General features: G+C 39.2%; 1 protein-coding gene across 1 annotated transcript; it reads right to left on the reverse strand.

Moving 5' to 3' along the window:
* On the reverse strand, positions 1-13,954 carry GATD3A (glutamine amidotransferase like class 1 domain containing 3A). Its single transcript, XM_015814865.1, has 7 exons — positions 13,742-13,954; positions 10,021-10,073; positions 8,837-8,950; positions 8,336-8,455; positions 6,775-6,867; positions 5,457-5,613; positions 1-987 (listed from the first exon to the last, which is right to left on the reverse strand). The coding sequence occupies exons 1-7, from the start codon at positions 13,871-13,873 to the stop codon at positions 859-861; spliced, it is 798 nt and encodes a 265-aa protein (XP_015670351.1). The 5' UTR covers positions 13,874-13,954; the 3' UTR covers positions 1-858.
* Positions 13,955-14,205: the final 251 nt, after the last annotated feature.

Raw genomic sequence — 14,205 nt, forward strand, 5'->3', positions numbered from 1 at the left:
CACACACACACACACACACACACAAATGGATTTATCTAAAAGTATCACATGAATTCTCTTGGATTAGGCAGACAAAAATAGACCAAAGAAATATTCTGCTTATTAATAAAAATGGAAACAATTGATTTTTAACTTCATTTTATTTAACATGTGGTATATCTAATTGAGGAAAGTTAATTTCTCTTCATTGATCTGAACTGTTGCACAGTAGCTTGCCTCAATTCTCTTAGTAAATCAGAATACTAAATAACATTCATATGGATTATGCAAGAGGAATTACAATTTATTTGTAAAACATTCCATATAATTAGGATTGTCTTTTGAACCAAAGCCTCATTTCTTCAAGTGACTACCTATGTGGTGTCTAATTCTTTGGGAATTTGTAATATACCAGTGCTTATGGAATGTCTAATAATTAGATTTAAATTAGAAAAATGAGTGAAATTTTATTCTGCTGTTCTTGATTCTCAGATTAGGTTCTGTAGAGTTTATGTCATACTAGTGATTCAAATCCAATTTGAATCTTTAGTCTTTCAACTTTAACATGCTGAATCATATTTGCAAATTCATGATATAAACATTGGTAACAGCTGGTAATACTTTAAATACTTGAGTCATTAATTACGATTTGTTTAACAATGGGTGATGTTCAGAATATAAAACAATTGTCAGTGACAATGCACTATATGGAGAAGAGTTTGACTTAAAGGTATCCTGATTCACTAAGCGTAGGATGCTCCAGCTCAGAAATTTAAGTCAATCCTGTAAAGTACATCTAAAAGTATATTCTGTATCAACTTTGTCATCAAAGCTGCAATATGCCTAAGAGCTATTGCTGTTGTTATTAAACAATCCATTTCATTTGCCTGTCAGCCTTAACAAATTTTTTATCATGGCTCCAATACCATCAAAAATGTGATGTAATTCAGTTTCACACATAAATGCTGGTGTAGTAACTATCTTGTTGGTATTGTCCACATGCGCTTCGTGAAAGGCAGTTAAGGAAATTAACATGATTGAATAACATTGTAATTTAATTTTCCCCTATTGACAAAAGTATCTTCCTATCGATGACAACATTTGGCCAAATTTATCTTGGTTCAGAAACTGGGCAGGGTTGAAGATAGTCAACATTTGAATGGAAATACCAGAGATGCAGTCTGGATTGGGAAGGCAATAAATATTCTGAAAGAAAGTAGTGGTAAACTATTCTCACAGTATCTCTATGAGAACTGTATATGGTCACCAAACATCAAGCTTGACTTCAGGTACAGGTTTTCCACATTTGGGTTGCAAAAAACTAGACAATTAGTAGACGGCAGTAAAGTTGCTGTCTAGTAGTAGTATGGTTTTTGCAGCCTATATATAGTACCAATATTGGAGAGGTGGATTTGTTTAGTTCAATGTAATCACAACTAAACATCTAAGTTTTAAACATTTATTAAAAAACCACCCATGCATTTTACAACTATTTAAAGCACAATACGGTCTCAACCCTTTGTTGCTCCAGTATCCAGTTAAAGAGCCTGGTAGCTAGGCTGCAAATGAGAGTTAGGCTCCAGCACATCATCTGACATTATCTAGGGTTAAATTAATGCCATTAACCTCTGCAAGAACAGTAATAAGAAAATAAAATATTCTCAACACTTTCTGGATTAATTTACATCTGAAATGGGTATTCAATGAAGGATGTGTTGATTGAAATCTAACTATGTTAACTATGTTAAAGTGCTAGAAAAAAGGCAATGGCAAACCACTTCTGGAAATATTGCCAAAAAAATTGCCTGGACTTACCTAGTCACCAAGAGTCAACACTGATTTGAAAGCCTGCACATGCAGGCAGGCAGGCATGCACGCGCGTGTGCGCGCGCACACACACACACAAAATGGATTTATCTAAAAGTATCACATAAATATTTTAGAATTTAGGATTTTCCCACCCAAATTCAGGGCATAATTTGGACTGAGCAGACTATATTATTATTTGGAAGTTCATTTTGCCACACTGTCAAAATAACCAAGGAGGAAAGATAAAAAAAAATAGAGAACCCTTCCAAAATCAAAACATTTCAGAGAAACAAAATGTTTGAGCGTTAAATGACTTGAGTGGTTATACCTTCTGTTTGATAAGAAAACTGGATTTCATTTTCAGATAACTGCAGGTTAATGTCATGTCTGAACTCAGACAGTGGTCAATAACCTTTACTATAGTTTACTGAAATAAGCCAAATTCAAGTTGCATACTTCTACTTTCATGCTCCTCGTGGCTAGGCTGAAGGGAAAAAAAAGAGGGAATTGGGGAATGTATGATATAACCACAATTGAATGTTACTCTAGAATGAAACCAAAAGTCTTCAGTCTCCTTTTGTGGCAATAATATTGAACAAGAAGGGAGGCTGCAAAAAATTAGAGCTAAATTACTGTGTCCAAATACAGCTAATTACCCTGTCTTTCCAATTTATATTATCTGCATTCTTCACACAAGGACAACACTGTGACAGAAGCAAGTGGGAAGGGGAAGAAAAAGAGGAAATTTACAATCTGTTTTACTATCTCTTAAAAAGATAATAAATAGAAGCTATGTCGATTTAAAAACAAATTCTTCATTCCTAATATTAATCCTTGAGAAAATGTAAATAATTTCCCATACTGTTCTTTTTTCAATTATATATTACATCTCTAATTTAGGTGCGCTCTTATTCTCCTTGCACTTTGGGGACAGGTCAGGGAGGGGGTTACAAGATTAATAGCATTTTTTCCTTCAAGTTTAGAGAGGGAGCTCTAATCTCAAAAAGGAAAATCTAGCATTGATTCTCTGCCTTGCCTATGTAAAAATGTCCAGGATCCTTGTTTTGCAAATAGTGAAGCTTCAATATCAGGAGAACAGAAAAGGAGAAAACGATATATACTATGGCCTAAGCAAAAGAGAGACACTGGATGAAAAAAATCTAAAGTCTGGCATTTTGTGCTGAACGATGGGAAAAGGTAGATCACTCCTCCTTGATGTGATCTAAGCTTTCTCCCTTAAAAAGGCAGCCAATAAGGGAAGGAGAAATGCCCCTTCCACCATATTGCTAGCTAAGTACTGATAATGGCAGAACTTCTGATACTGAATGATGGCTTCCTGGTTCTGGCAATTTAGAAAGCCAGGAAAAGTTTTAGCAATGTAACTCATACCATTATAAGGAATTTACTGGACAATCCAATAAAGTTCTTCACTTCTGTAATTACAGTTAGAAAACATTTCAGTGAATTGATGACTTCTATGGATTTTCTTCCAAACATGTATGCAAGATTGGAATTGTAGCAGAATTAAAGAGATTCCTCAATTAAATGCTAACTAGTTAGCTGAGGTGAACAGGAAACACACCATTGTAGAACTGAGGGACTTTAACTACTCCAACATCAATTGGAAGCAAACTCTGCAGAGAGTGGGAGCTCAAACAGCTTCCGGATATGCCTAGCTGACAACTTTGTCATCCAAAAGGTGGAAGAGGGAACTAGAGGGTCAACTATACTGGACTTAATTCTTACTAATAGGGATGAAATGATTGAGGGAATGAAAGTTGAGTGACTATGTCATACTAGAATTTACCATAATGCAGGCACAGGTAACCGAACAAAGTCAGACTAGTGTTTTAGACCTTGAGAGGTCAACAAAGCTAATAGACAGAATATGAAGGATTCCATGAACAGAAATCGTAGAGGGGAAAAAAGTTCAGAATGCTTGAGAAACTCCGAAAAACAAGATAATAAAGGCCCAAACAAAAACAATATCATAAAGAAAGAAAAACAAAAGACTCTAGATGAAACCAGCATGGTTGCACAAAAACTCTCTGACAAACTGAGAGTCAAAAAGGACAAGTATAAAAAATGAACAGAATACCAGCAAATAGCCCGAAATCTGCAAGGATAGTGTCAGTAAAGCTAAGGCTCAGAATGAACTAAGATTTGCATCAATGCCAAAATAACAATAAACAAAGTTTCTTTCAATATGTAAGCAACAGGAAGAAAATCAAGGAAATGATCAATCCACTAATGGGAGAAGATTGCAAGAAGGTGATGAGCAGTAGGGAAAAAGAATTGCTTAATTCCTTCTTTGCATCTGTCTTCACACAAAAAGGAAAAAAAATCCAATCTTTCAAAAGCAGCACCATGGGAGACAAACAGGAATACAAGTCATAATAGGCAAGAAATATCCACTTTGGAAGAGTTCAAATGTAGGATCAAATGGTTTACATTGCAGGGTATTGAAGGAGCTGGCAGATGTGAACTCAGAACCACTGAATGAAATCTTTTAGAGCTCCTGGAACACAGGGAAACAGCCAGAGGACCAAAAAAGAGCTAATATGGTTCCAATCCTCAAAAAGGAGAAAAAAGTGGATCCAAGAAAGTACAGACCAATCAGCCTGACATCAGTATCCAGGAAAATCCTGGAACAGATAATCAGATGTGATCGTCAAATGAATTACATCCACATGGAGGGAAGCATATAATGTGGTACCTCAATGTTCTGTCTTGATGCTTTTCAACATCTTCATAAATGATCAAGATGAGAGGACTGAAGGGTGCTTATCAAATTTGCAGATAACACTAAGCTGGGGGGAATTGCTAACACTTTATAAGGTAAACTCAAGATTCAGAAGGATCTTGACAGATTTGCGCATTGGGCCCTATGATGCAGTTCAGTGGTGACCAAAGTAAGTTCCTACACTTAGGCAGGAAGAATCAAATGCACACATAATAGGCAGTGCATGGCTCCACAGTAGTGCTAGTGAGAGGGATCTAGGTATTCTGGTGACCACTTAAAGTATAAGCCAGCAGTGTGCTGCAGCTGCCAAAAAAGCCAATGCAGTCCTAGGTTGCCTCAATCATCGGAAGTGATAATACTGCTCTACATTGCACTAGTGAGACCGCACTTGGAATACTGCATCCAGTTCTCATCACCATGATACCAAAAAATGCTAAGGCCCTAAAACCAGTACAGAGAAGAGCAGCAAAAGTGATAAGGAGTCTGGAGACTAAATTGTATGATGAAAAGCTAAGGGACCTAGATATGTTTAGCCTAACAAAGAGAAAGCTTAGGGGTAAAATGACAAAAATGTTTCCAATACTCGAAGGGCTGTTACAGGGAAAGAGAGGGTTAATTTCCATAGCACCTGAGAGCAGTGTAAGAAGCAATGGGTGGAAACTCATCAGAGGGAAATCCAACCTGGAACTAAGAAGAAATTTCTTGACAGTGAGAACAATTAATCAGTGGAACAGCTTGCCTCCCGGAATTGTGAGTACTCTATTGCTAGAGGTTTTTAAGAAAAGATTATTTGTCCAGGATGGTATACGGACTCCTGTCTTGGGCAGAGAGTTGGACTAATAGACTTCCAAGGTCCCTTCCAGCCTATGATCCTGACTCTATAATTCTGCCTCGAGGTACGTCAAACTGAACATGAAAAGGATATTGTTACATCTTTAACGCAGTGTTTTCCTCCCATGGCTTTAATGGCCCCAACAGTGCTAGCATGAGGCCACTTCCCACCTTGTTCTTGTTCTTGGCCTACAGTGACTTCAGTGCCAGGTAGAACCTTTGCAGCCAAGACAGGGGCAATACAGCACAACCTAAAAGACAACCAATGCATAATTTACATGCAGAGTTCAGCATAAAAAGATTTATGTACAGTCAAGATTAATAATGGAAAAAAGAAATATCTGATATTACAGAATAGTTTAGTGATTAGACATTTAGAGATAGCTTTCATTATTGTGCCCTAGTTAAGCATACAGCAGAGAGAACGCACACACACAGATACTTTGCTCAAATTAGGTGGTCAGATCTTATAATGATGGCTGATTTTAATCAAATTTTGAATGTTTTGTTTGGACTGTAGCATTTTAAATACATTTCAATCATACAATTGGAATGTCGTCCAAGCCTACCTAGTGGAATTAAATTTGGTAGACACATGGCGATTTTGGGGTTCAACCATCCACATTTTTGTTTGACTATTTTTTAATATCTCAACCATTAGGTCTTTGGGTAGACTGCTGTACTACAAATTTTATTTTATTTTTATCTGACCATATTCCGTAACATTATTTTTAGGAAAATTTGTTCTACTGGTTCAAGATGGCATTTAAATACTTCATTTATATTTATATAAACCATTAAGTTTTTTGTGGTTTTTAAAAATATAGACAATCAACAACAGAGAGAGGAGACTGCATATATATTTTGCTTTTATTTTATTTGATACTTTGCAGTTTGCTTCCTCATCCCCTTTTTTATATCATAACTAAAAAGGTTTCAAAAAGAAAAAGAACAGCATCTCAGGCTAAACGAAAGCCTCATAAGTTCTTCATAGAAGTGTTTGCTGTATTATACCTAATCGGGATTATGTTTGCACTGGAGAGGGCAGCCATGCAACCTCAGGAAAAGACACGCCTACTTTAAAAAGCAATAGACAGGTGCTTTTTCTGAATACCTTTGGTTCTGACATATCTGTTGCCCTTCTAAAGTACTATTCAGAAACCTTGAAAATTGGCAGTAAACAATTTTAATGAATAGCTTAAACTAGCTTAATTAGATGACTACACCCTCCCCCAAACTCACAGCAGCCACCAGCTATCAATTGTGACTTGCCAAGTGCCTAACCAATCTGGTTTTGCAGTTCTAGGCTTGTAAATTCATTTTACCTGAGAGAATCACCAGAAGTAAGTCTCTGACCGAACTGAGAGCTATGAAGGGCTCTTTGGAAAAGAGTATTTAAATAGGTAACATACCCAATGGGCTTCCCTGATTTGTGGAAGTCTTTCAGCACACGCTCAACGTCTTTGTTAACTTTACAATCTTTCCCATCCACAGAAAAGGTAGATCTGCCACAACAAAAGAAACCCATAGATACACATCCACATTCAGTAACCTACAAGATATGAATGCTTGAAATAACCATATTTTTTTGTCATTCATAAATGCAAATACTGTTCCTTTAATGTGGAAATGCTTTTTCCAGCAAAATGTCAGGAATAGCCAAGTCAGTCTTTCTACTTCTCCTTCAAAAAAGAAATAGAAGTTGAGAGATAAGGGTTTATCAATACAATATCCTATAGTTCCAGCGTTCTCCTATTTCCAAGAATTCAGGAAAGGGAACATTAATTATTTCTTGCTTTTATCTTAAAAAGTGGAACTTTGGGATTCTTTCCTTTGTTCTGCTATCTCTGAGACTTTAAACAAGCTTTCATAAGAACCAACAGAAAAAAAAATTCTCTCTAATTGCCTTGCCAGGGACAGGATTTGTAACCAATTGGGAAGAAAGTGTTTCCCTGAATGTTCCAGGAAAGAAATGATACAACTGTCAATGTCTTATCGTATATGTTGGCAAAGAGATGTTGGAAGAGAAACTCAGAGAGGGGAGAAATGAGAGCAACTGAATAAATGGCGATGTGAATGAATCAAGAGTAGGGGATTATTCTGGTCTTATCTTACAGCTAGCTTAAACTGAATAACGGAGTTATGTATGCTTCAAAAGTAGTGCTTCCAGGCAAGTATAAGAGTCATAGAGCTGTTTTAATGAATTGCACTGGTTGTGTTTTTTCAGACTTACACAGAAACCCAAAAAAGAGGCTCTTCTGAAGATATGCTGTGGTTATGCTTCCAGATATTTCAGACTGCTCTTCTAAGTAATTTTAAATGTATGCCCAGTCCTAGTCCACACTAATATTTCCCAAGCTTTGTCCTAAAAAGCATTTTTCATATGTCACACCCAGACCACCACTCAAGATTTCAGTAAAGATTGTAATACTTCCATGCAAAGGAAAAAATTAAATTCTAAAATACTTAATAGATAATTGAATAAATAAGAAATAAGCACAAAAGACAAATTAAACAGACAATTAGTTCTTTCTTATATGAGAAACTAACTTTGGCCTCAATATGGAAGCCATCCTGAAAAATAAACGTTTTCCTCTCATGCAATACATATAAGTCAACTATGGCACATTTTAAGAGGTTGAAGGTTGTCAACAAATTTGAAATATAGATTTTCAACTTGCTTGACACATTAATTACAATAACTTATATTGCATTAATTACTGCAGTTAATATTGCAATCTTTCCTGAAGTAACCCACAGTATATTCTCATTCCAAGACCAAGACATATAGGAAGGAGAGCAACTTTTAATTCTGTTTTTCATGATTTGAGAAAGGATATTTACAAGTACATTTTACTAATTTCAGTTCAGGGTCGCAGACATTGTTTACACTTCCTGCTATGTCATTTAGTCACATCTGATTAGCAAAGTAGTAGTAACATATTGTGGCAACTTACAGAATTCAATACTCACAGATTTTTAGCAGCCCCAAAGCCTCCAGGAAATACTACCGCATCATAGTCTCTTGCAGTAAGTCTAGCCAAGTCGGTAATTTTCCCACGAGCGATCCTTGCTGATTCTGTTAAGACGTTTCTTAGGAGAATATCAATATAAATGTTTTTTGGGCATCCAATTTTAGAGTACTGGTTATCAATAGAGTTTTAAAAAACAACACAGTGTTCTCACTCAAGGCACAAATGATCAAGTTCAAATTAACCTACTTCAGACACATTAGAAGACCCAGCTCTCTGGAGAAGTCTCCAGTGCTGGGCAAGGTGGAAGATAAGAGATGAGGACAACCAGCAGCAAGGCTGATAGATTGTTAAACTGGTGATGGTGGGCGCCATTAGAGGAACTGAAGAACTAGGTTAGGGATAGATCATCATGGAGAAAATCTTAACTATGTGGTCACTAAAAGTCATCAACAACTTGATGGCACATCATTAATCAATCATATATTTGAGTAATTCTTACCTTGATTCCCTGTCAGCTGGCTGCCCTCTGCTGTGATCAATTACATGCATCTGAGAAATATTTGGGGCATACATGTCAACACTGGCTCCTCCACGGCTCAAATGAACCATTATCCTATATATAAATTCAATAAATTACTATGGTTTGTCACATACTCAGCCAGATATTTAGACTGGATTTGTCACTATTACTATAGTTCATCACACAGTCAGTCACACGTTTAGACTGGATTTGGCATTTTTATCACCTATCAGATCCTTCCCAAGAGCCTGGGATAGGCAGATGTTGATGTTTGATGGTGTTAAAGGTATCATTGCAGGATGCAAGCTGTTCCAAGTAAAGCTGCCTTTTGCAATTGACTGATTTTGTCAATGCTGATGGTATTCAAATGGTGCTCCAACTGCCATGTTTAACCTTATCTTCTAACTCAGAGGTCTCCAACCTTTCTCAGTTGGCAGACCGGAGGGAAAGGAAGGGGAAAGCATTTTACACCCGCGGGCACACACAAACGGGGCTGTGAGCACGTGTGACGCTAATAGGATGGTGCTGACGTCTGCGTGACACTTGCTAGCACAGCCGCTAGCACTGCCCCGTTTTTGCCACACGGTGACGCTAGCGCAAGTGGGTATGAGTGCGTGCGCACACATGCGCACATTGGCCAGCCTATTCTGCAGCCCGGTGGCCAGGAGGCCACAGCCTGGTAGTGGGCTACGGCCCACAGGTTGGGGACCCCTTTTCTAGCTCAGTCTGCTCTTCTCCTACACCAAGCTGCCTTAATATTGGTACCAATTAATATTGGTACTACCTTTACTCTCTTTTGCCAGTCTTTCTATTCCCCAGTTCTTTCTCTTCTACTCTGCTGTCTCCAAGTATTGCCATATCCATTATCCAGATTGTTTCCAATATTTATTATTATCAAAATATAATAAAGCCAGAATGAGCCTAAATAAATAATCTATTAAATGCAAGTTTAATTTAAAATGAAATGTTATTTTATTAGATTTATGTTCCACCCCATTCATCTAGAGGCTACTGAATACTGATAGAAGGAAGAAATGAGATTCCAAAATATTCTAATGGGAAGTCACTTAATGCTGAAATGCTGCCTAGATAACTAGATTATCTATCAATCAGCTTTACTTATGGCAATGGAGGTCGTCCTACAATGTTAAAAATACACCTACGCAGAGGCTTCATGGATTTCAGTGCCATCATAAACACCACAACCAGAAAGAACCTGTAATAAGAAAGAAAGACAAATTAAAATAGCCTTTCCTGGATATCTCCTAACCTTGCTAAATATATTGAAGTTCAGATATGATAGAAGTAATAGCGTGACACAGCTTGAAGACCACAAAAGGTGGTGAACCAGCTTAAAAGAGGGAGCAAATATATCTGGAGATAAAATAATACACCCAGTTTTACAGATTATTTGATTATACAAGTAATGTAGGTTATTTTATTATTTAAAGTATATGTGAAATATGGGATTGTGGCAGCTTCAAGTATCTGGCTAAAGGGATGGTCTGTGGCAAAATCATGGGTTTGTTTTTAGAGAAGGCAAATAAGTCAGCACAAGATCAAGAGCTCATAGGCAGAAAAGGAGAAAATGCTAGAATGCACCTGTAAAGTGGCATGAGCATTCAGACTATAGACACAGACTATTAAAAAAATAAGAGAAAGCAAATAAAGGGTGGCTTTATAGTTCTGCTGCTGGAGAGAACATCACTTGGTTAACATGGAGCGGAAGAATGACACAGCCAGCCAAGTCCACAGATTCCAATCCTGGGACAAGGAGGAAGACCAGAAGGAGAAACCTGGAACAGCTTGAGAGAGCAGACTGTGTTGTGTGTATAGAGATTCATGTGCACGATAGTGAAACTTTGTTGAGTTAAAGGCTTTGTTGGGCAGCAAGACTGCAAGGAGAAAACTCACATGACATTTCTGTATCAATAACTGAAATAAGGAGGGAGAGAAGAAGCTGTTATAAATTATAAGCAGAAAGCAGGACTTGAGCGAGAGGAAGTAGGTTAAGATTTAATCTCCTACATCAGTGGTGGCGAACCTATGGCACGCATGCCAGAGACGACACTCAGAGCCCTCTCTGTGGGCACGCGTGCCATCACCCCAGCTCCGCCTCCCCCCGTGGCCCCCTCCTCATCAGCCCCCCCAGAGGACAGTCACCCCCAGTGCAGCCCACACAGAGCAGCGCAGCCAAGCACATGGCAGCGGGGCAACAGGGACAAGACTCCGTCCTCGTGCAATCGCGTGCAGATGATGCTGCAGGACGTGGGCGGAAGATGTGGTCGCCATGGCGCTGCAGGGCCACTGGGCAATCTGCGGTGGGCCATGGAGGCGGTGGGTGGCCCTGTGAGGCGGGGTGGGCAGGGCTGGGCAGGCCAGGGGCAGAGCAGGTGGGGCCGGAGGTGGGGCAGGGCGGTTTTTGGGGACTTAGTCTCTAAAAGGTTCGCCATCACTGTCCTACATTGTCTTTTCTAAATTCCGTATGTGCATATAAGCACATACTGGTTTATAAATAATATTTCCACTTATATATAATACTGGATCACAATATTTTATTAGTATAAGAATCATAGCATCTACCATAAAATCCCTCATTTGTTTAAGTACTGGCTGTGTGTATTATACCAGCTCATATCCTGTCTTATCCTCCCACAGGGACAACCTATTCTTAGGTCGTCACATTTCAAACCTGGCTGTTAACTTAAGTCATTTCCATTAAATGAAGTAGCATTCATTGATCTTCAAATACTGGTGTAACTTTGCAGTTTTGTATGGAAAGTTCTAATAATTTTAATAATTTCTCCATTTCAAGAATGGTAATTTTCCTAGGATAAAAAATACCCAGAAGCAGTTTATATACCATAGAGAAGCAATGAATGAAGTAGCAGGCAAGATTTGATTTCCTTTAATTTATTAATTTGTTATAAGACAACTATATTAATCAATCTTAAATATTTCTGACATCTACATTCTGATCTGTTATGATAAAGTAGGAGCCCCTAAAATTATGGAAACAGAACAGTTAAATGAAATAGCATTCAGAAACAGACCTTGATTGTTCCTTGGGGAAATATTAAAGGGGATTAAACATTGTAAACCTATTGTAAGACTTACCTACAATTTTTGCATGCTTTCTGCCTCAAAAAAGTAAAGCAGAAATTGTGCCACAAATTTTCTACAATAATAGCAGACGCTCGAAAGCACAATGAATGCTTAGTCTAGGCTGTTCTAATATGCACTTGGATGGTCCCAGGATGCTTAGACCTGTTCTCCTATAAAGAACCGGAGATGCAGTTACAATCTAGTAAGAAGTCCAATCAAGAATAATTGGCTTATTTCTGATTTGTATAGTGTTATACTGCACATGCTCCTTTATGTGTTACTGTGTATGTCTATATACAAATATAAAGTGCATCAACAGATAACAATTAGTTGCTTTCCAAGCCTGTAATGCAAGTAATCTGTAGCAATACAAATAAGAGATAGCTTAAAAGAATAATACATTAACATAGCACAATGTTTTGAAGATTAAAATTAACTCCATTAAATATCAGTCTTGAAGATATCAAAGAAACTGTGACTAGACAGGCAGACAAATTGGAGCAGAAATGCCTAACTGTGCCTCCCTAGACCACGACAGCCCTCCAGATGCTGTAAATAAGCTATAATTTTTAATGTACTAGAAAGGCCATTTGATTAATCACACTGAATGCTGTTGCGCTTAATTTAATTTTAATCCAAACAATGTTGTCCCTTCACTCACTTCTTTTGTCTGCTTTCTGTAGCCCTAGATGCTGCACAAAGTTGAGAGATAATCTAAAATGAAAATGTACACTCGTCCTTACAATGCTGGTTTGCAATTGCAGAGACCCAGGTTTCAGCCATTAAATTCAATAGGTAATTATGAGCAAGTCACTAACATACCAAATGGACAGTTCATATAGGTCAGTGGTGGCGAACCTATGGCACGGGTGCCAGAGGTGGCACTCAGAGCCCTCTCTCTGGGCACCCGTGCCGTCACCCCAATCCTAGGTCTTCAGCTGGGTTTTATAAAACCTTTTCGTTTTAGGCCTCCGCCGCCGTGTACAAAAAAAAAAGGTTCAATCAATCAGTCAATTTCAACTTCTCAAGGGAAAAAAAAAGATCTTGCAAAGTTGGAATTGATTGATTGAACTTTTTAGTCCCATCCAGTCTGCCGTTACCACCGCACCCACCCGGCATCCGATGATGGATGATGCATAAGTGGGTTTTGGGTTGCAGTTTGGGCACTCGGTCTCTAAAAGGTTCGCCATCACTGATATAGATGCTTGGAGACAAATGCGTTTAAATATAACCTTACACATAAATTGCACTCAGAAGTAACTTATCGAGTTAGCACTGGGGTCAACTCAGCTTCGGATGATTACAGGGATACACACACACACATACCGGTGTATGAGTTGACCCCATTGCCTTGTGAGAAGTGCGATTTCCTAGACTAATCCTAGGATTCCTTAATTCCTGTGACTCCCCAATGGCCGAGTCAAGCCAAGGTCGGCCAGATACAGCCACGTAACATACTTGTGCGGAATTTCACTTGTTACCAATCTTTGGCGCCTCGCACACATACACACACACACCCCGCCCCCATCTGACTCTCCAACTGTGGCAAAGTTAGCAGACTCCCAGTCTTGCAAAAATGATCCAACGCTGCAAACGCTTGCCTTGGCCGCCGGACGGAAGCCTCTTTTGGCGGAGTCTGAGAAATGCGGCTGCCGAGGGAGCGCAGGCTGCGCGGGGCGGCGGAGTCCCGCGTCTCAAAGCTTTCTAAAAAGGACCCTTCCCGGCTACGCTTCCTCCTCCTCCTCCTCCTCCTCCTGGCAGCCCCGGAGGCGAACTCACCACGGCCACTTTAGCCCTGTGACGGTGCGCCGAGGAGTGAAAGGGCGAGCTGGGAGCTGGGACCCCCTTCGAAAGCAAGAGCACCGAGGACAAGAGAGGCGAACGGGGGTTCGCGAATTTAGCAGCCCACATCTCGACTCCGAGGAAAGCGAACCGAAGAGGAACCGAAGGCTCCGCTGCCACCAAAGCCTTCTGAGTGGCTTTTCCAAAGGCTGAGCTTCAGAAGAGGACGCCGCAGCTCCACCTAGAGGTCGGAGGATTTATTCCGCGTCACTGTCTTGTTATCACTTAGGACTCAGGGGTAGGCAACCTTGGCTCTTTTATGACTCGTGGACTTCAACTCCCAGAATTCCCGAGTCAGCATGGCTGGCTCAGAAATTCTGGGAGTTGAAGTCCACGAGTCATAAAAGAGCCAAGGTTGCCTACCCCTGACTTAGGTCAGTGTTTTTCAACCTTGGAAACTT

The sequence above is a fragment of the Protobothrops mucrosquamatus genome, unplaced genomic scaffold, assembly GCF_001527695.2.
Source record: "Protobothrops mucrosquamatus isolate PMUCROS unplaced genomic scaffold, P.Mucros_1.0 scaffold288, whole genome shotgun sequence".
Taxonomy (NCBI): Eukaryota; Metazoa; Chordata; class Lepidosauria; order Squamata; family Viperidae; genus Protobothrops; species Protobothrops mucrosquamatus.

Bases quoted from the DNA above. Each gene is read 5' to 3' on its own strand.
- GATD3A (XM_015814865.1), bottom strand. From the start codon at position 13,873: ATGTGGGCTGCTAAATTCGCGAACCCCCGTTCGCCTCTCTTGTCCTCG. The intron at 6,868-8,335 runs GTGAGTATTGAA...TTGTTGTGGCAG, and splicing joins TTTGGGGCTGCTAAAAATCT to ATCTACCTTTTCTGTGGATG. The intron at 988-5,456 runs ATATCCTTTTCA...ACTGCCTTTCAC, and splicing joins ACTGCGTTAAAGATGTAACA to GAAGCGCATGTGGACAATAC.